The sequence below is a fragment of the Salmo salar genome, chromosome 16, assembly GCF_965601325.2.
Source record: "Salmo salar chromosome 16, fSalSal1, whole genome shotgun sequence".
Lineage (NCBI taxonomy): Eukaryota > Metazoa > Chordata > Actinopteri > Salmoniformes > Salmonidae > Salmo > Salmo salar.
The window spans coordinates 2,069,705-2,084,406 of record NC_138306.1 but is presented as its reverse complement, the minus strand read 5'-3'; the positions used below and the strand labels follow the sequence as shown (position 1 = coordinate 2,084,406).

At 43.5% G+C, this 14,702-nt stretch overlaps 1 protein-coding gene across 1 annotated transcript in view; it reads left to right on the top strand.

Moving 5' to 3' along the window:
* LOC106573022 (reelin) overlaps positions 1-14,702 on the top strand; it is a 318,880-nt gene that overhangs the window by 201,723 nt on the left and 102,455 nt on the right. Inside the window, 2 exon segments of the mRNA XM_082962453.1 lie at positions 6,377-6,489; positions 10,388-10,525. Coding sequence (XP_082818579.1) covers positions 6,377-6,489; positions 10,388-10,525 — 251 coding nt within the window.

Sequence of the window (14,702 nt, the reverse complement as noted above, 5' to 3'; positions counted from 1 at the left end):
ACAATTAATCTGGATGGTTGTACAGTCGTCTCAAATAAAACTGTGAAGGACCTCGGCGTTACTCTGGACCCTGATCTCTCTTTTGAAGAACATATCAAGACTGTTTCAAGGACAGCTTTTTTCCATCTACGTAACATTGCAAAAATCAGAAACTTTCTGTCCAAAAATGACGCAGAAAAATTAATCCATGCTTTTGTTACTTCTAGGCTGGACTACTGCAATGCTCTACTTTCCGGCTACCCGGATAAAGCACTAAACAAACTTCAGTTAGTGCTAAATACGGCTGCTAGAATCCTGACTAGAACCAAAAAATGTGATCATATTACTCCAGTGCTAGCCTCCCTACACTGGCTTCCTGTTAAGGCAAGGGCTGATTTCAAGGTTTTACTGCTAACCTACAAAGCATTACATGGGCTTGCTCCTACCTATCTTTCCGATTTGGTCCTGCCGTACATACCTACACGTACGCTACGGTCACAAGACGCCTCCTAATTGTCCCTAGAATTTCTAAGCAAACGGCTGGAGGTAGGGCTTTCTCCTATAGAGCTCCATTTTTATGGAATGGTCTGCCTACCAATGTGAGAGACGCAGACTCAGTCTCAACCTTTACGTCTTTACTGAAGACTTATCTCTTCAGTAGGTCCTATGATTAAGTATAGTCTGGCCCAGGAGTGTGAAGTTGAACGGAAAGGCTGGAGCAACGAACCGCCCTTGCTGTCTCTGCCTTGCCGGTTCCCCTCTTTCCACTGGGATTCTCTGCCTCTAACCCTTTTACAGGGGCTGAGTCACTGGCTTACTGGTGTTCTTCCATGCCGTCCATGGGAGGGGTGCGTCACTTGAGTGGGTTGAGTCACTGACGTGGTCTTCCTGTCTGGGTTGGCGCCCCCCCTTGGGTTGTGCCATGGCGGAGATCGTTGTGGGCTATACTCGGCCTTGTCTTAGGACGGTAAGTTGGTGGTTGGAGACATCCCTCTAGTGGTGTGGGGGCTGTGCTTTGGCAAAGTGGGTGGGGTTATATCCTGCCTGTTTGGCCCTGTCCGGGGGTATCATCGGATGGGGCCACAGTGTCTTCTGATCCCTCCTGTCTCAGCCTCCAGTATTTATGCTGCAGTAGTTTATGTGTCGGGGGGCTAGGGTCAGTCTGTTACATCTGGAGTATTTCTATTGTCTTATCCGGTGTCCTGTGTGAATTTAAATATGCTCTCTCTAATTCTCTCTTTCTCTCTTTCTGTCTTTCTCTCGGAGGACCTGAGCCCTAGGACCATGCCTCAGGACTACCTGGTATGATGACTCCTTGCTGTCCCCAGTCCACCTGGCCGTGCTGCTGCTCCAGTTTCAACTGTTCTGCCTGCGGCTATGGAACCCTGACCTGTTCACCGGACGTGCTTGTTGCACCCTCGACAACTACTATGATTATTATTATTTGACCATGCTGGTCATTTATGAACATTTTAACATCTTGACCATGTTCTGTTATAATATCCACCCTGCACAGCCAGAAGAGGACTGGCCACCCCTCATAGCCTGGTTCCTCTCTAGGTTTCTTCCTAGGTTTTTGGCCTTTCTAGGGAGTTTTTCCTAGCCACCGTGCTTCTTTCACATGCTTTGCTTGCTGTTTGGGGTTTTAGGCTGGGTTTCTGTACAGCACTTTGAGATATCAGCTGATGTACGAAGGGCTATATAAATAAATTTGATTTGATTTGATTTATTGTTTCCCTTCCATAAAACGCATTCAAAACACCTTTCTGCACATTTCTGCTACTTTCTTAGGCTATACAAGTGCTATCTCTTGCTAAAAATGTATGTTTACACCTATGCAGTACCTTTAGCAACAATAATAATAAAAATGTACCTCTACTTTAGTAAAGAAAACAATTTTGACAGGTGTGTTGTAATAAACACGAGTGGTGTCCACTGATTAAATGCAGTCTTTCTGGGAAAACCTAGATATTCACAAAGTTTGTGATGAATGACAGGTTGTTTCTTCATGCAAAATAGATTTGGGGTTTAAAGTTAAATTATGCTGCTTTATTTTAGCTGTTTAGTGAAGGAAGATCAGGCGGGTCAGAGTATACAGAATGTTAACTTATATGGGCTAGGTGGCACGTCACCGTCCCACTCAATTCAACAGCCAGTGAAAGAGCGTGGCGCGAAATACAAAACCTCAAATGCAATAATTTCAATTTTTCAAATATACGACTATTTTACACCATTTTAAAGACAATTTTGCACATTTTGCAATATTCTGAGTACATAGCTCAGCCATCACGGCTAGCTATTTTGACACCCGCCAACTTTGGGGCTCACGAAACTCAGAATTACTATTAGAAAAATTGTATTACCTTTGCTGTTCTTCGTCAGAATGCACTCCCAGGACTGCTACTTCCACAAGAAATGTTGTTTTTTTTCAAAATAATCCATAGTTATCCTCTCGTAATTTTTTACCCTTAAGACAACACAAGGGTTGTTAACCTCTATGGGCTAGGTGGGACGCTTGCGTCCCACCTACTCAACAGCCAGTTGAATCCTGTGGCGCGTTATTCAAATCCTTAGATATGCTATTACTTCAATTTTTCAAAAATATGACTATTTTACACCATTTTAAAGATAAGACTCTCGTTAATCTAACCACACTGTCCGATTTCAAAAAGGCTTTACAACGAAAGCAAAACATTAGATTATGTCAGCAGAGTACTCAGCCAGAAATAATCAGACACCCATTTTTCAAGCTAGCATATAATGTCACATAAACCCAAACCACAGCTAAATGCAGCACTAACCTTTGATGATCTTCATCAGATGACACACCTAGGACATTATGTTATACAATACATGCATGTTTTGTTCAATCAAGTTCATATTTATATCAAAAACCAGCTTTTTACATTAGCATGTGACTAGCATGTGACTAGCATTCCCACCGAACACTTCCGGTGAATTTACTAAATTACTCACGATAAACGTTCACAAAAAGCATAACAATTATTTTAAGAATTATAGATAGAGAACTCCTCTATGCACTCGATATGTCCGATTTTAAAATAGCTTTTCGGTGAAAGCACATTTTGCAATATTCTCAGTAGATAGCCCGGCATCACAGGGCTAGCTATTTAGACACACAGCAAGTTTAGCACTCACCAAAGTCAGATTTACTATAAGAAAAATGTTATTACCTTTGGTGTTCTTCGTCAGAATGCACTCCCAGGACTTCTACTTCAATAACAAATGTTGATTTGGTCCCAAATAATCCATTGTTATATCCAAACAGCGGCGTTTTGTTTGTGCGTTCAAGACACCATCCGAAAGGGTAAATAAGGGTGACGAGCATGGCGCATTTCGTGACCAAAAAATTCTAAATATTCCATTACCGTACTTCGAAGCATGTCAACTGCTGTTTAAAATCAATTTTCATGCCATTTTTCTCGTAAAAAAGCGATAATATTCCGACCGGGAAACAGACGAAAGAAAATAAAGCATGGGGTCGACTCGGGCATGCGCCTAAGCCCATAGTACTCTGATCGGCCACTTGCCAAACGCGATAATGTGTTTCAGCCAGAGGCTTCCTCGATATCATTCAGCTTTTTCCCGGGCTCTGAGAGCCTATGGGAGCCGTAGGAAGTGTCACGTTATAGCAAAGATCCTCAGTCTTCAATAAAAAGAGCCAAGATGAACAACAACTTGTCAGACAGGCCACTTCCTGCATGGAATCTTCTCAGGTTTTGGCCTGCCATATGAGTTCTGTTATACTCACAGACACCATTCAAACAGTTTTAGAAACTTTAGGGTGTTTTCTATCCAAAGCCAATAATTATATGCATATTCTAGTTACTGGGCAGGAGTAGTAACCAGATTAAATCGGGTACGTTTTTTATCCGGTCGTGTCAATACTGCCCCATAGCCCTAACAGGTTATGTCCAAATACCTCCGTTTTGTTCGTGCGTTCAGGTCACTATCCAAAGGGTAACGTGCGAGCGCATTTCGAGACAAAATAAATTCAAAATGTTCCTTTACCGTACTTAGAAGCATGTCAAACGCTGTTTAAATCTATTTTTATGGTATTTTTCTCGTAAAATAGCGATAATATTCCAACCGGGCAATGTTTTATTCATTCAAAGGCTGAAAGAAAAAAATGCAGAATTCTCATGAACGCGCAGCTCCAGTGTCAATGTCCCCAGGCTGACTACTCACAAATTCTCCTGCTGTTCTTCGCCCAGAGACAGCAGACACCCCATTCCACTTTCTGGCGCCTTCTGAGAGCCAATGGGAGCCTTAGAAAGTGTCACGTTACAGCACAGATGCTGTATTTTTGATAGAGATGCAACAGAAGGACCACAAATTGCCAGACAGGGCTCTTCCTGTATGGAATCTTCTCAGGTTTTTGCCTGCCATATGAGTTCTGTTATACTCACAGACACCATTCAAACAGTTTTAGAAACGTTAGAGTGTTTTCTATCCAAATCTACTAATTATATGCATATTCTCATTTCTGGGCAAGAGTAGTTACCAGATTAAATCGGGTACGTTTTTTATCCGGCCATGCAAATACTGCCCCCTAGCCCCAACAGGTTAAAAGGGTGTTGTGTTGATGTGATGTGAGGGTCCATTCCTACATCATTGTTAATGACTTGATGAAGCGTCCTTCTGTAAGTCACCCTTGCTGGAAACACAAAGGGGAAAAAAATTCTCATAAATATTGATATAGAACTAAAGTAGCCTGTTCATTTTTTTTTACCTTTCGGAGATTGAACGAGTCTCCTACAATTGAACTATATCACTAAGGCCAAGGTACAAGAAAATGTCATCCTTCAACAAGTGCAGTGTATGATATGGTATACCTTAAATTACCTTCGATAGCATTATGCTATAAAGTCTTGTCACATATTCAAATCAAATCAAATTTTATTAGTCACATGCGCCGAATACAACAGGTATACAACATTTCACCGTACAGTCAAATACTTACTTACGAGCCCTAACCAGCAGGGCACTTTCAAAAAAGAATAAGAGATAAAAGTAACAAGTAATTAAAGAACAGCAGTAAAAAATAGCAATATATACAGGGGTTGCTGGTACAGAGTCAATGTGCGGGTGCACCGGTTTGTTCAGGTAGTATGTAAATGAAGGTAGAGTTATTAAAGTGACTATGCATAGATGACAACAGAGGGTGGCAGTGGTGTGGAGAGGGGAGGGGTAGCCATTTGACTAGATGTTCATGAGTCTTATAGCTTGGGGGTTGAAGCTGTTTAGAAGCCTCTTGAAACTAGACTTGGCGCACCGGTACCGCTTGCCGTGCGGTAGCAAAGAGATCAGTCTATGACTAGGGTGGCTGGAATCTTTGACAATTTTTAGGGCCTTCCTCTGACAACACCTGGTATAGAGGTCCTAGATGGCGGGAATCTTGGCCCCAGTGATGTACTGGGCCTTTCACACTACCCTCTGAAGTGCCTTGCGGTATGAGGCCGAGTAGTTGCCATACCAGGCAGTGATGCAACCAGTCAGGATGCTCTCGATGGTGCAGCTATAGAACATTTTGAGGATCTGAGGACCCATGCCAAATCTTTTCAGTCTCCGGAGGGGGAATAGGTTTTGTCGTGCCCTCTTCATGACTGTCTTGGTGTGCTTGGACCATGTCAGTTTGTTGGTGATGAGGACATCAAGGAACTTGAAGCTCTCAACCTGCTCCACTGCAGCCACGTCGGTGAGAATGGGGGTGTCCTCTGTCCTTTTTTTCCTGTAGTCCACAAACATCTCCTTTATCTTGATCCGGTGAGGGAGAAGTTGTTGTCCTGGCACCACACGGCCAGGTCTCTGACCTCCTCCCTATAGGGTGTCTCGTTGTTGTCGGTGATCAGGCCCACCACCAATGATGGTGTTGGAGTCGTGCCTGGCCGTGCAGTCTTGAGTGAACAGGGAGTACAGGAGGGGGCTGAGCACGCACCCCTGAGGGGCCCCTTTGTTGAGGATCAGCCTAGCGGATGTGTTGTTGCCTACCCTTACCACCTGGGGTTGGCCCATCAGGAAGTCCAGGATCCAGTTGCAGAGGGAGGTGTTTAGTCCCAGGGTCCTTAGCTTATTGATGAGCTTGGAGTGCATTCTCCGGTATTAGGTCTGTTTATGATCTCAGTTGTTAGTGGTACTGACTGAGCTACTCTCCAGAGCTTCTTTAAAGCTCTTTTGTGGAACTGATGCAGCCGTACATTAGTTTAGCAGACGGTTTTATCTAAAGCCTCATACAATAAGTGCATTTAACTGATGTAGGTATAACAACCATAAAACATGTAGATACTGGAAGATCTATAATGAAGTTTGTCTGTACTGTCAGGTGTATTGATATGGTATGTTATGGAGTTGACTGAGTATTTTCTCCCCTTCCCAGGCCTGCCTACCAGGGATGCCCAGCTGTTCAGAGTTCACTGCTCCCAGTGTGTACCATCCCTCTGAGTTCACTGACTGGAGACGCATCACTCTGCCACTACCTCATAGAGCATGGTGGGTAACACACATTCTTTCATCCATACAGGTTGGTATACCCATTGACAGAATCCTTTACGAAAGTCTGACTTGTGCACTTTAACCTGTTGAGGACAGACGTTCCGCTAGCGGAACCCTGTTCTGCCTGCAGAACCCCTAGCCAACAGCCAATGGCATCGCACGGCGCGAAATACAAAACCAACTAAAATACCACAATTCAATTTTCTCAAACAATCAACTATTTTACACCATTTAAAAGCTAAGACTTTCGTTAATCTAACCACATTGTCCGATTTCAAAAAGGCTTTACAGTGAAAGCAAAACATTAGATTATGTTAGGGGAGTACATAGACACAAATAATCACACAGCCATTTTCCAAGCAAGCATATATGTCACATAAACCCAAACCACAGCTAAATGCAGCACTAACCTTTGATGACCTTCATCAGATGACACTCCTAAGACATTATGTTATACAATACATGCATGTTTTGTTCAATCAAGTTCATATTTATATCAAAAACCAGCTTTTTACATTAGCATGTGATGTTCAGAACTAGCATACCCACCGAAACCTTCCGGTGTATTTACTAAATTACTCATGATAAACGTTCATAAAATACATAACAATTATTTTAAGAATTATAGATACAGACCTCCTTTATGCAATCGCTATGTCCGATTTTAAAATAGCTTTTCGGCGAGGGCACATTTTGCAATATTCTGAGTACATAGCACAGCCATCACAGGCTAGCTAATTTGACACCCGCCAAGTTTGGGGCTCACTAAACTCAGAATTACTATTCGAAAAATTGGATTACCTTTGCTGTTCTTCGTCAGAATGCACTCCCAGGACTTCTACTTCAACAACAAATGTTGTTTTGGTTCCAAATAATCCATAGTTATATCCAAATACCGCCGTTTTGATCGTGCGTTCAGGTCACTATCCGAAGGGTGACAGTTCGTGACAAAAACATTTAAAATATTCCATTACTGTACTTAGAAGCATGTCAAACGCTGTTTAAAATACATTTTTATGCTATTTCGCTCGTAAAATAGTGATAATATTCCAACCGGGCGACGTTGTATTAATTCAAAGAGAGAAAGAAAAACATGGAGAATTCACATGAACACGCATCTCCAGTGTCACTGTTCTCAGCCTGACCACTCACAAAATCTCCTGCTGTTTTTCGCCCAGAGACTGGAGAGACGTCATTCCACTTTCTGGCGCCTTCTGAGAGCCAATGGAAGCCATAGAAAATGTCACGTTACAGCACAGATGCTGTATTTTCGATAGAGATGCAACAGAAGGACCACAAATTGTCAGACAGGGCTCTTCCTGTATGGAATCTTCTCAGGTTTTGGCCTGCCATATGAGTTCTGTTATACTCACAGACACCATTCAAACAGTTTTAGAAACTTTAGAGTGATTTCTATCCAAATCTACTAATTATATGCATATTCTAGTTTCTGGGCAGGAGTAGTAACCAGATTAAATCGGGTACGTTTTTTATCCGGCCGTGAAAATACTGCCCCCTATCCCAAAGAAGTTAATCTCATCTCTGAATTGGGCCCGCAGTGCACACACACACAATATGAACACTCAGATATTCACACACACCTCTCACTCCCCTTTCCATGAGGTCACTCTGACCTACAACCAATATTCCTGTCTCACTTCACCTCTCCATCCCCACCCCCCCACCCCATCCCTTCCTCCAGCCTCCCCTCCCCAGCCCTATGGCCTTAAATAAAAGTTTCCTGATCTCATTTCATTCATGAAGGATTCCTGGCCACCTCTGGGTAGATTTTGGGTCACTATTACCTGGGAACTAACCTGCTTTGACTGCTCTGACTGTAACAAATAAACCTAACTGGGAGTGGTGGCTCCACCATCCATCACACATGCAGGGCCATGCACTAAAATACACATTAGGGGTCTAGGTGGGGGTGCACTTTCAATTCACAGACATAATCCACTGGTACTCAGACATGCATGCTTGTATATACACTGCTCAAAAAAATAAAGGGAACACTTAAACAACACAATGTAATTCCAAGTCAATCACACTTCTGTGAAATCAAACTGTCCACTTAGGAAGCAACACTGATTGACAATACATTTCACATGCTGTTGTGCAAATGGAATAGACAACAGTTGGAAATTATAGGCAATTATTAAGACACCCCCAATAAAGGAGTGGTTCTGCAGGTGGTGACCACAGACCACTTCTCAGTTCCTATGCTTCCTGGCTGATGTTTTGGTCACTTTTGAATGCTGACGGTGCTTTCACTCTACTGGTAGCATGAGACAGAGTCTACAACCCACACAAGTGACTCAGGTAGTGCAGCTCATCCAGGATGGCACATCAATGCGAGCTGTGGCAAGAAGGTTTGCTGTGTCTGTCAGCGTAGTGTCCAGAGCATGGAGGCGCTACCAGGAGACAGGCCAGTACATCAGGAGACGTGGAGGAGGCCGTAGGAGGGCAACAACCCAGCAGCAGGACCGCTACCTCCGCCTTTGTGCAAGGAGGAGCAGGAGAAGCAATGCCAGAGCCCTGCAAAATGACCTCCAGCAGGCCACAAATGTGCATGTGTCTGCTCAAACGGTCAGAAACAGACTCCATGAGGGTGGTATGAGGGCCCGACGTCCACAGGTGGGGGTTGTGCTTACAGCCCAACACCTTGCAGGACGTTTGGCATTTGCCAGAGAACACCAAGATTGGCAAATTCGCCACTGGCGCCCTGTGCTCTTCACAGATGAAAGCAGGTTCACACTGAGCACATGTGACAGACGTGACAGAGCCTGGAGACGCCGTGGAGAATGTTCTGCTGCCTGCAACATCCTCCAACATGACCGGTTTGGCGGTGGGTCAGTCATGGTGTGGGGTGGCATTTCTTTGGGGGGCCGCACAGCCCTCCATGTGCTCGCCAGAGGTAGCCTGACTGCCATTAGGTACCCTAGATGAGATCTTCAGACCCCTTGTGAGACCATATGCTGGTGCGGTTGGCCCTGGGTTCCTCCTAATGCAAGACAATGCTAGACCTCATGTGGCTGGAGTGTGTCAGCAGTTCCTGCAAGAGGAAGGCATTGATGCTATGGACTGGCCCGCCCGTTCCCCAGACCTGAATCCAATTGAGCACATCTGGGACATCATGTCTCGCTCCATCCACCAACGCCACGTTGCACCACAGACTGTCCAGGAGTTAGCGGATGCTTTAGTCCAGGTCTGGGAGGAGATCCCTCAGGAGACCATCCGCCACCTCATCAGGAGCATGCCCAGGCGTTGTAGGGAGGCCATACAGGTACGTGGAGGCCACACACACTACTGAGCCTCATTTTGACTTGTTTTAAGGACATTACATCAAAGTTGGATCAGCCTGTAGTGTGGTTTTCCACTTTAATTTTGAGTGTGACTCCAAATCCAGACCTCCATGGGTTGATAAATTGGATTTCCATTGATTATTTTTGTGTGATTTTGTTGTCAGCACATTCAACTATGTAAAGAAAAAGTATTTAATAAGATTATTTCATTCATTCAGATCTAGGATGTGTTATTTTTGTGTTCCCTTTATTTTTTTGAGCAGTGTAGTTACACAGGTGATGGAGCACCTCCATCACGGACGGTAAAGCAACAATAAGGATGATATAGTATGGATGGATCCTATATTGATCCGTGTCACCTCCCCAGTCTCATTAGTTTTCTGGGGTTTTATAAAATGTGGTGTTCAAGCATATTATTTCTCCATTTGTGTTTTTAACAATCTGCCAATGCCCATTTCATCAACTTTGTTGGTATTCCTGCTCACCTAATGTAAATCCTGGTCCTGACTTTTGCTTATGAGCTTTCCTAACAATACATTCAGGATGCTTTGGTTCTCTTTGATGTGTCTGACTGTTGTCTGTGTGTGCAGGTCCAGTGCCACGCGGTTCCGTTGGATCCAGAACTACTATGGAGAGCAGGATGAATGGGCTCTGGACGACATCTACATTGGACAGCAGTGCCTTCAGATGTGCCACGGACACGGATGGTGCGACCATGGACACTGCAGGTCAGTGAGGGCCACTGTTGGGGAACTTTACTTTTAAAAGTAACTTTTTTACGTTACAACATTACTTCCATTAAAAGTAACTTGTAAACTTAAAGTGTTACTTAGCGTGGAAACTAACTCAATACATAACTTTTTACCTTGCCAGAAACAGAACACCCTTGCGCGTGTTGATCATTCTTATACCCAGTAGAGGGCGCACAGGGTTGGGAGTTTACATGTAACCCGTTACATGTGATCTGATTACAAAAACTGTAGTCTGTTACGTTACCATAAAATACATTGTAATCAGATTACAGATACTTTAGAAAAACTACATGATTACTTCTAGGATTAGTTTAAAATGTAGAAAGGATGTTTGTGAAAAAAATATTTGACACCTTTCTGCTTTCTCAATGACATTCAAATCAGCATCGAAAAAGTTCAAGTTTGTTCCACCTGAGTCTGACCACAAGTCAGAGATCACTATGATGACACACCACCAAATGTGTTTGATGGATCGTAGGAAAAGAGCAGGAATAGGCTTTTGTAGTCTACAGTCGAATGGTGCAACTGCTGTCTGAATCCAAAGATTATACATCTCACTTCAATAAACACTTGGAGGTAAGTAAGGATGACAGCAGTGGTGTAGTTTACGGGCGATACGGTTATCACAATGGTGTGAATCACACTGCTGCTCTCTCACTTAGGCCTATTTGCGCCTTACGGATTGTAGTTGTCGTGGTTGGCTGTTCACAAATGTATAGGTGTATTTTAACCAAATAATGGTTGAATTGAAGAAGTGTAAGCTGCCTATCAATCATTGTTTTTGAGACCCATGGACAGCCAGTGAAAAATGCAACAGCTGCTTAGTGCGGATCCCAGCCTATCCCTTACAAACATAGATTGCAGTTTTGAAGCTGCAGTAAAAGTACAGGAACTGCAGTCGACTGTGGTGTTTTGTATGCAGTAATTGCAGAATAACTGCATTGTACTGCAGTTGAACTGCAGTTATACTGCACTCTGTCTGCTATATATTTGTTTTTACTCCCTCCTAAACTACTATCTGGTATTGTGCTCCACATACAGTCAAAAACAATTTAAGAAGACCACGAGTTGGACTTGTTATTGCGCAATCTAATTTGTGCTGATAAACAAAAAAAATCCATAGGCCTACATGACACATGCTCACACTTGGGCTCTTTTGATATACAGTACCAGTCAAAAGTTTGGACACACCTGCTCATTGCAGGGTTTTTCTATATTTTACTATTTTCTACATTGTAGAATAATAGTGAAGACATCACAACTATGAAATAACACCTATGGAATCATGTAGTAACCAAAAAAAGTGATAAGCAAATCAAAATATACTGCTCAAAAAAATAAAGGGAACACTTAAACAACACATCCTAGATCTGAATGAAAGAAATAATTTTATTAAATACTTTTCTCTTTACATAGTTGAATGTGCTGACAACAAATTCACACAAAAATAATCAATGGAAATCCAATTTATCAACCCATGGAGGTCTGGATTTGGAGTCACACTCAAAATTAAAGTGGAAAACCACACTACAGGCTGATCCAACTTTGATGTAATGTCCTTAAAACAAGTCAAAATGAGGCTCAGTAGTGTGTGTGGCCTCCACGTGCCTGTATGACCTCCCTACAACGCCTGGGCATGCTCCTGATGAGGTGGCGGATGGTCTCCTGAGTGATCTCCTCCCAGACCTGGACTGAAGCATCCTCCAACTCCTGGACAGTCTGTGGTGTAATGTGGCGTTGGTGGATGGAGCGAGACATGATGTCCCAGATGTACTCAATTGGATTCAGGTCTGGGGAACGGCGGGCCAGTCCATAGCATCAATGCCTTCCTCTTGCAGGAACTGCTGACACACTCCAGCCACATGAGGTCTAGCATTGTCTTGCATTAGGAAGAACCCAGGGCCAACCGCACCAGCATATGGTCTCACAAGGGGTGTGAAGATCTCATCTCGGTACCTACTGGCAGTCAGGCTACCTCTGGCGAGCACATGGAGGGCTGTACGGCCCCCCAAATAAATGCCACCCCACACCATGACTGACGCACCGCCAAACCGGTCATGCTGGAGGATGTTGCAGGCAGCAGAACGTTCTCCACGGCGTCTCCAGACTCTGTCACGTCTGTCACATGTGCTCAGTGTGAACCTGCTTTCATCTGTGAAGAGCACAGGGCGCCAGTGGCGAATTTGCCAATCTTGGTGTTCTCTGGCAAATGCCAAACGTCCTGCACGGTGTTGGGCTGTAAGCACAACCCCCACCTGTGGACGTCGGGCCCTCATACCACCCTCGTGGAGTCTGTTTCTGACCGTTTGAGCAGACACATGCACATTTGTGGCCTGCTGGAGGTCATTTTGCAGGGCTCTGGCAGTGCTTCTCCTGCTCCTCCTTGCACAAAGGCGGAGGTAGCGGTCCTGCTGCTGGGTTGTTGCCCTCCTACAGCCTCCTCCACATCTCCTGATGTACTGGCCTGTCTCCTGGTAGTGCTTCCATGCTCTGGACACTACGCTGACAGACACAGCAAACCTTCTTGCCACAGCTCGCATTGATGTGCCATCCTGGATGAGCTGCACTACCTGAGCCACTTGTGTGGGTTGTAGACTCCGTCTCATGCTACCACTAGAGTGAAAGCACCGCCAGCATTCAAAAGTGACCAAAACATCAGCCAGGAAGCATAGGAACTGAGAAGTGGTCTGTGGTTACCACCTGCAGAACCACTCCTTTATTGGGGGTGTCTTGCTAATTGCCTATAATTTCCACCTGTTGTCTATTCCATTTGCACAACAGCATGTGAAATGTATTGTCAATCAGTGTTGCTTCCTAAGTGGACAGTTTGATTTCACAGAAGTGTGATTGACTTGGAGTTACATTGTGTTGTTTAAGTGTTCCCTTTATTTTTTTGAGCAGTGTATATTTGAGATTCTTCAAAGAAGCCACCCTTTGCCTCGATGACAGCTTTGCACACTCTTGGCATTCTCTCAACCAGCTTCATGAGGTAGTCACTGGAATGCATTTCAATTAACATGTGTGCCTTGTTAAAAGTTCGTTTTTTGAATTTCTTTCCTTCTTAAAACCTCTTGACGGCTCGTCCCGTATGTGGGACGGACATCCAGCGAAAAATCCTATCGCCATTAGCCTCTCTGGGCTAGGTGGGACGAAATCGTCCCACCTACGCAACAGCCAGTGTAATCCCGTGGCGCGATTTTCAAATACCTTAGAAATGCTATTACTTCAATTTCTCAAACATATGACTATTTTACACAATTTTAAAGACAAGACTCTCGTTAACCTCTATGGGCTAGGTGGGACGCTAGCGTGCCACCCGTGGTGCACTCCATCAACAGCAGGTGCATTTCAAGAGCGGCAAATTTGAATCCAAATAAATGTCAAAATTCAAATTTTTCAAACATACAACTATTTTACACCCTTTGAAAGATAAACATCTCCTTAATCTAACCACGTTTTACGATTTCAAAAAGGTTTTACGGCGAAAGCATAAATTTAGAGTATGTTAGGACAGTACATTTACAAGAGTTGTGTGTAATGTTTTGTCAATTCAAAGACAGGGTCACCAAAACCATAAAACCAGCTAAAATGATGCACTAACCTTTTACAATCTCCATCAGATGACACTCCTAGGACATTATGTTAGACAATGCATGCATTTTTAGTTCTATCAAGTTCATATTTATATCCAAAAACAGCGTTTTACTATGGCATTGATGTTGAGGAAATCGTTTCCCTCCAATAACCGGCAGTCAAGTCAGCGTCACAAATTAAATAATTAAAATTAGAAACCATTGGTAAAATATTATATTGTCATTTAAAGAATTATAGATTTACATCTCTTGAACCAATCAACTTGCCAGATTTAAAAATAACCTTACTGGGAAATCACACTTTGCAATAATCTGAGCACTGCGCCCAGAAAAATACGCGTTGCGATACAGACTAGACGTCATGTTGGGGAGATCTAAAATCGAAAATACTATGTAAATAATCCATTACCTTTGATTCTCTTCATCAGATGTCACTTCCAGGTATCACAGGTCCATAACAAATGTAGTTTTGTTCAAAAAAGCTCATCATTTATGTCCAAAAATCTCCGTCTTGTTAGCACATGATCTAAGCCAGCCGGACTTCTCGTCATGAACGAGGG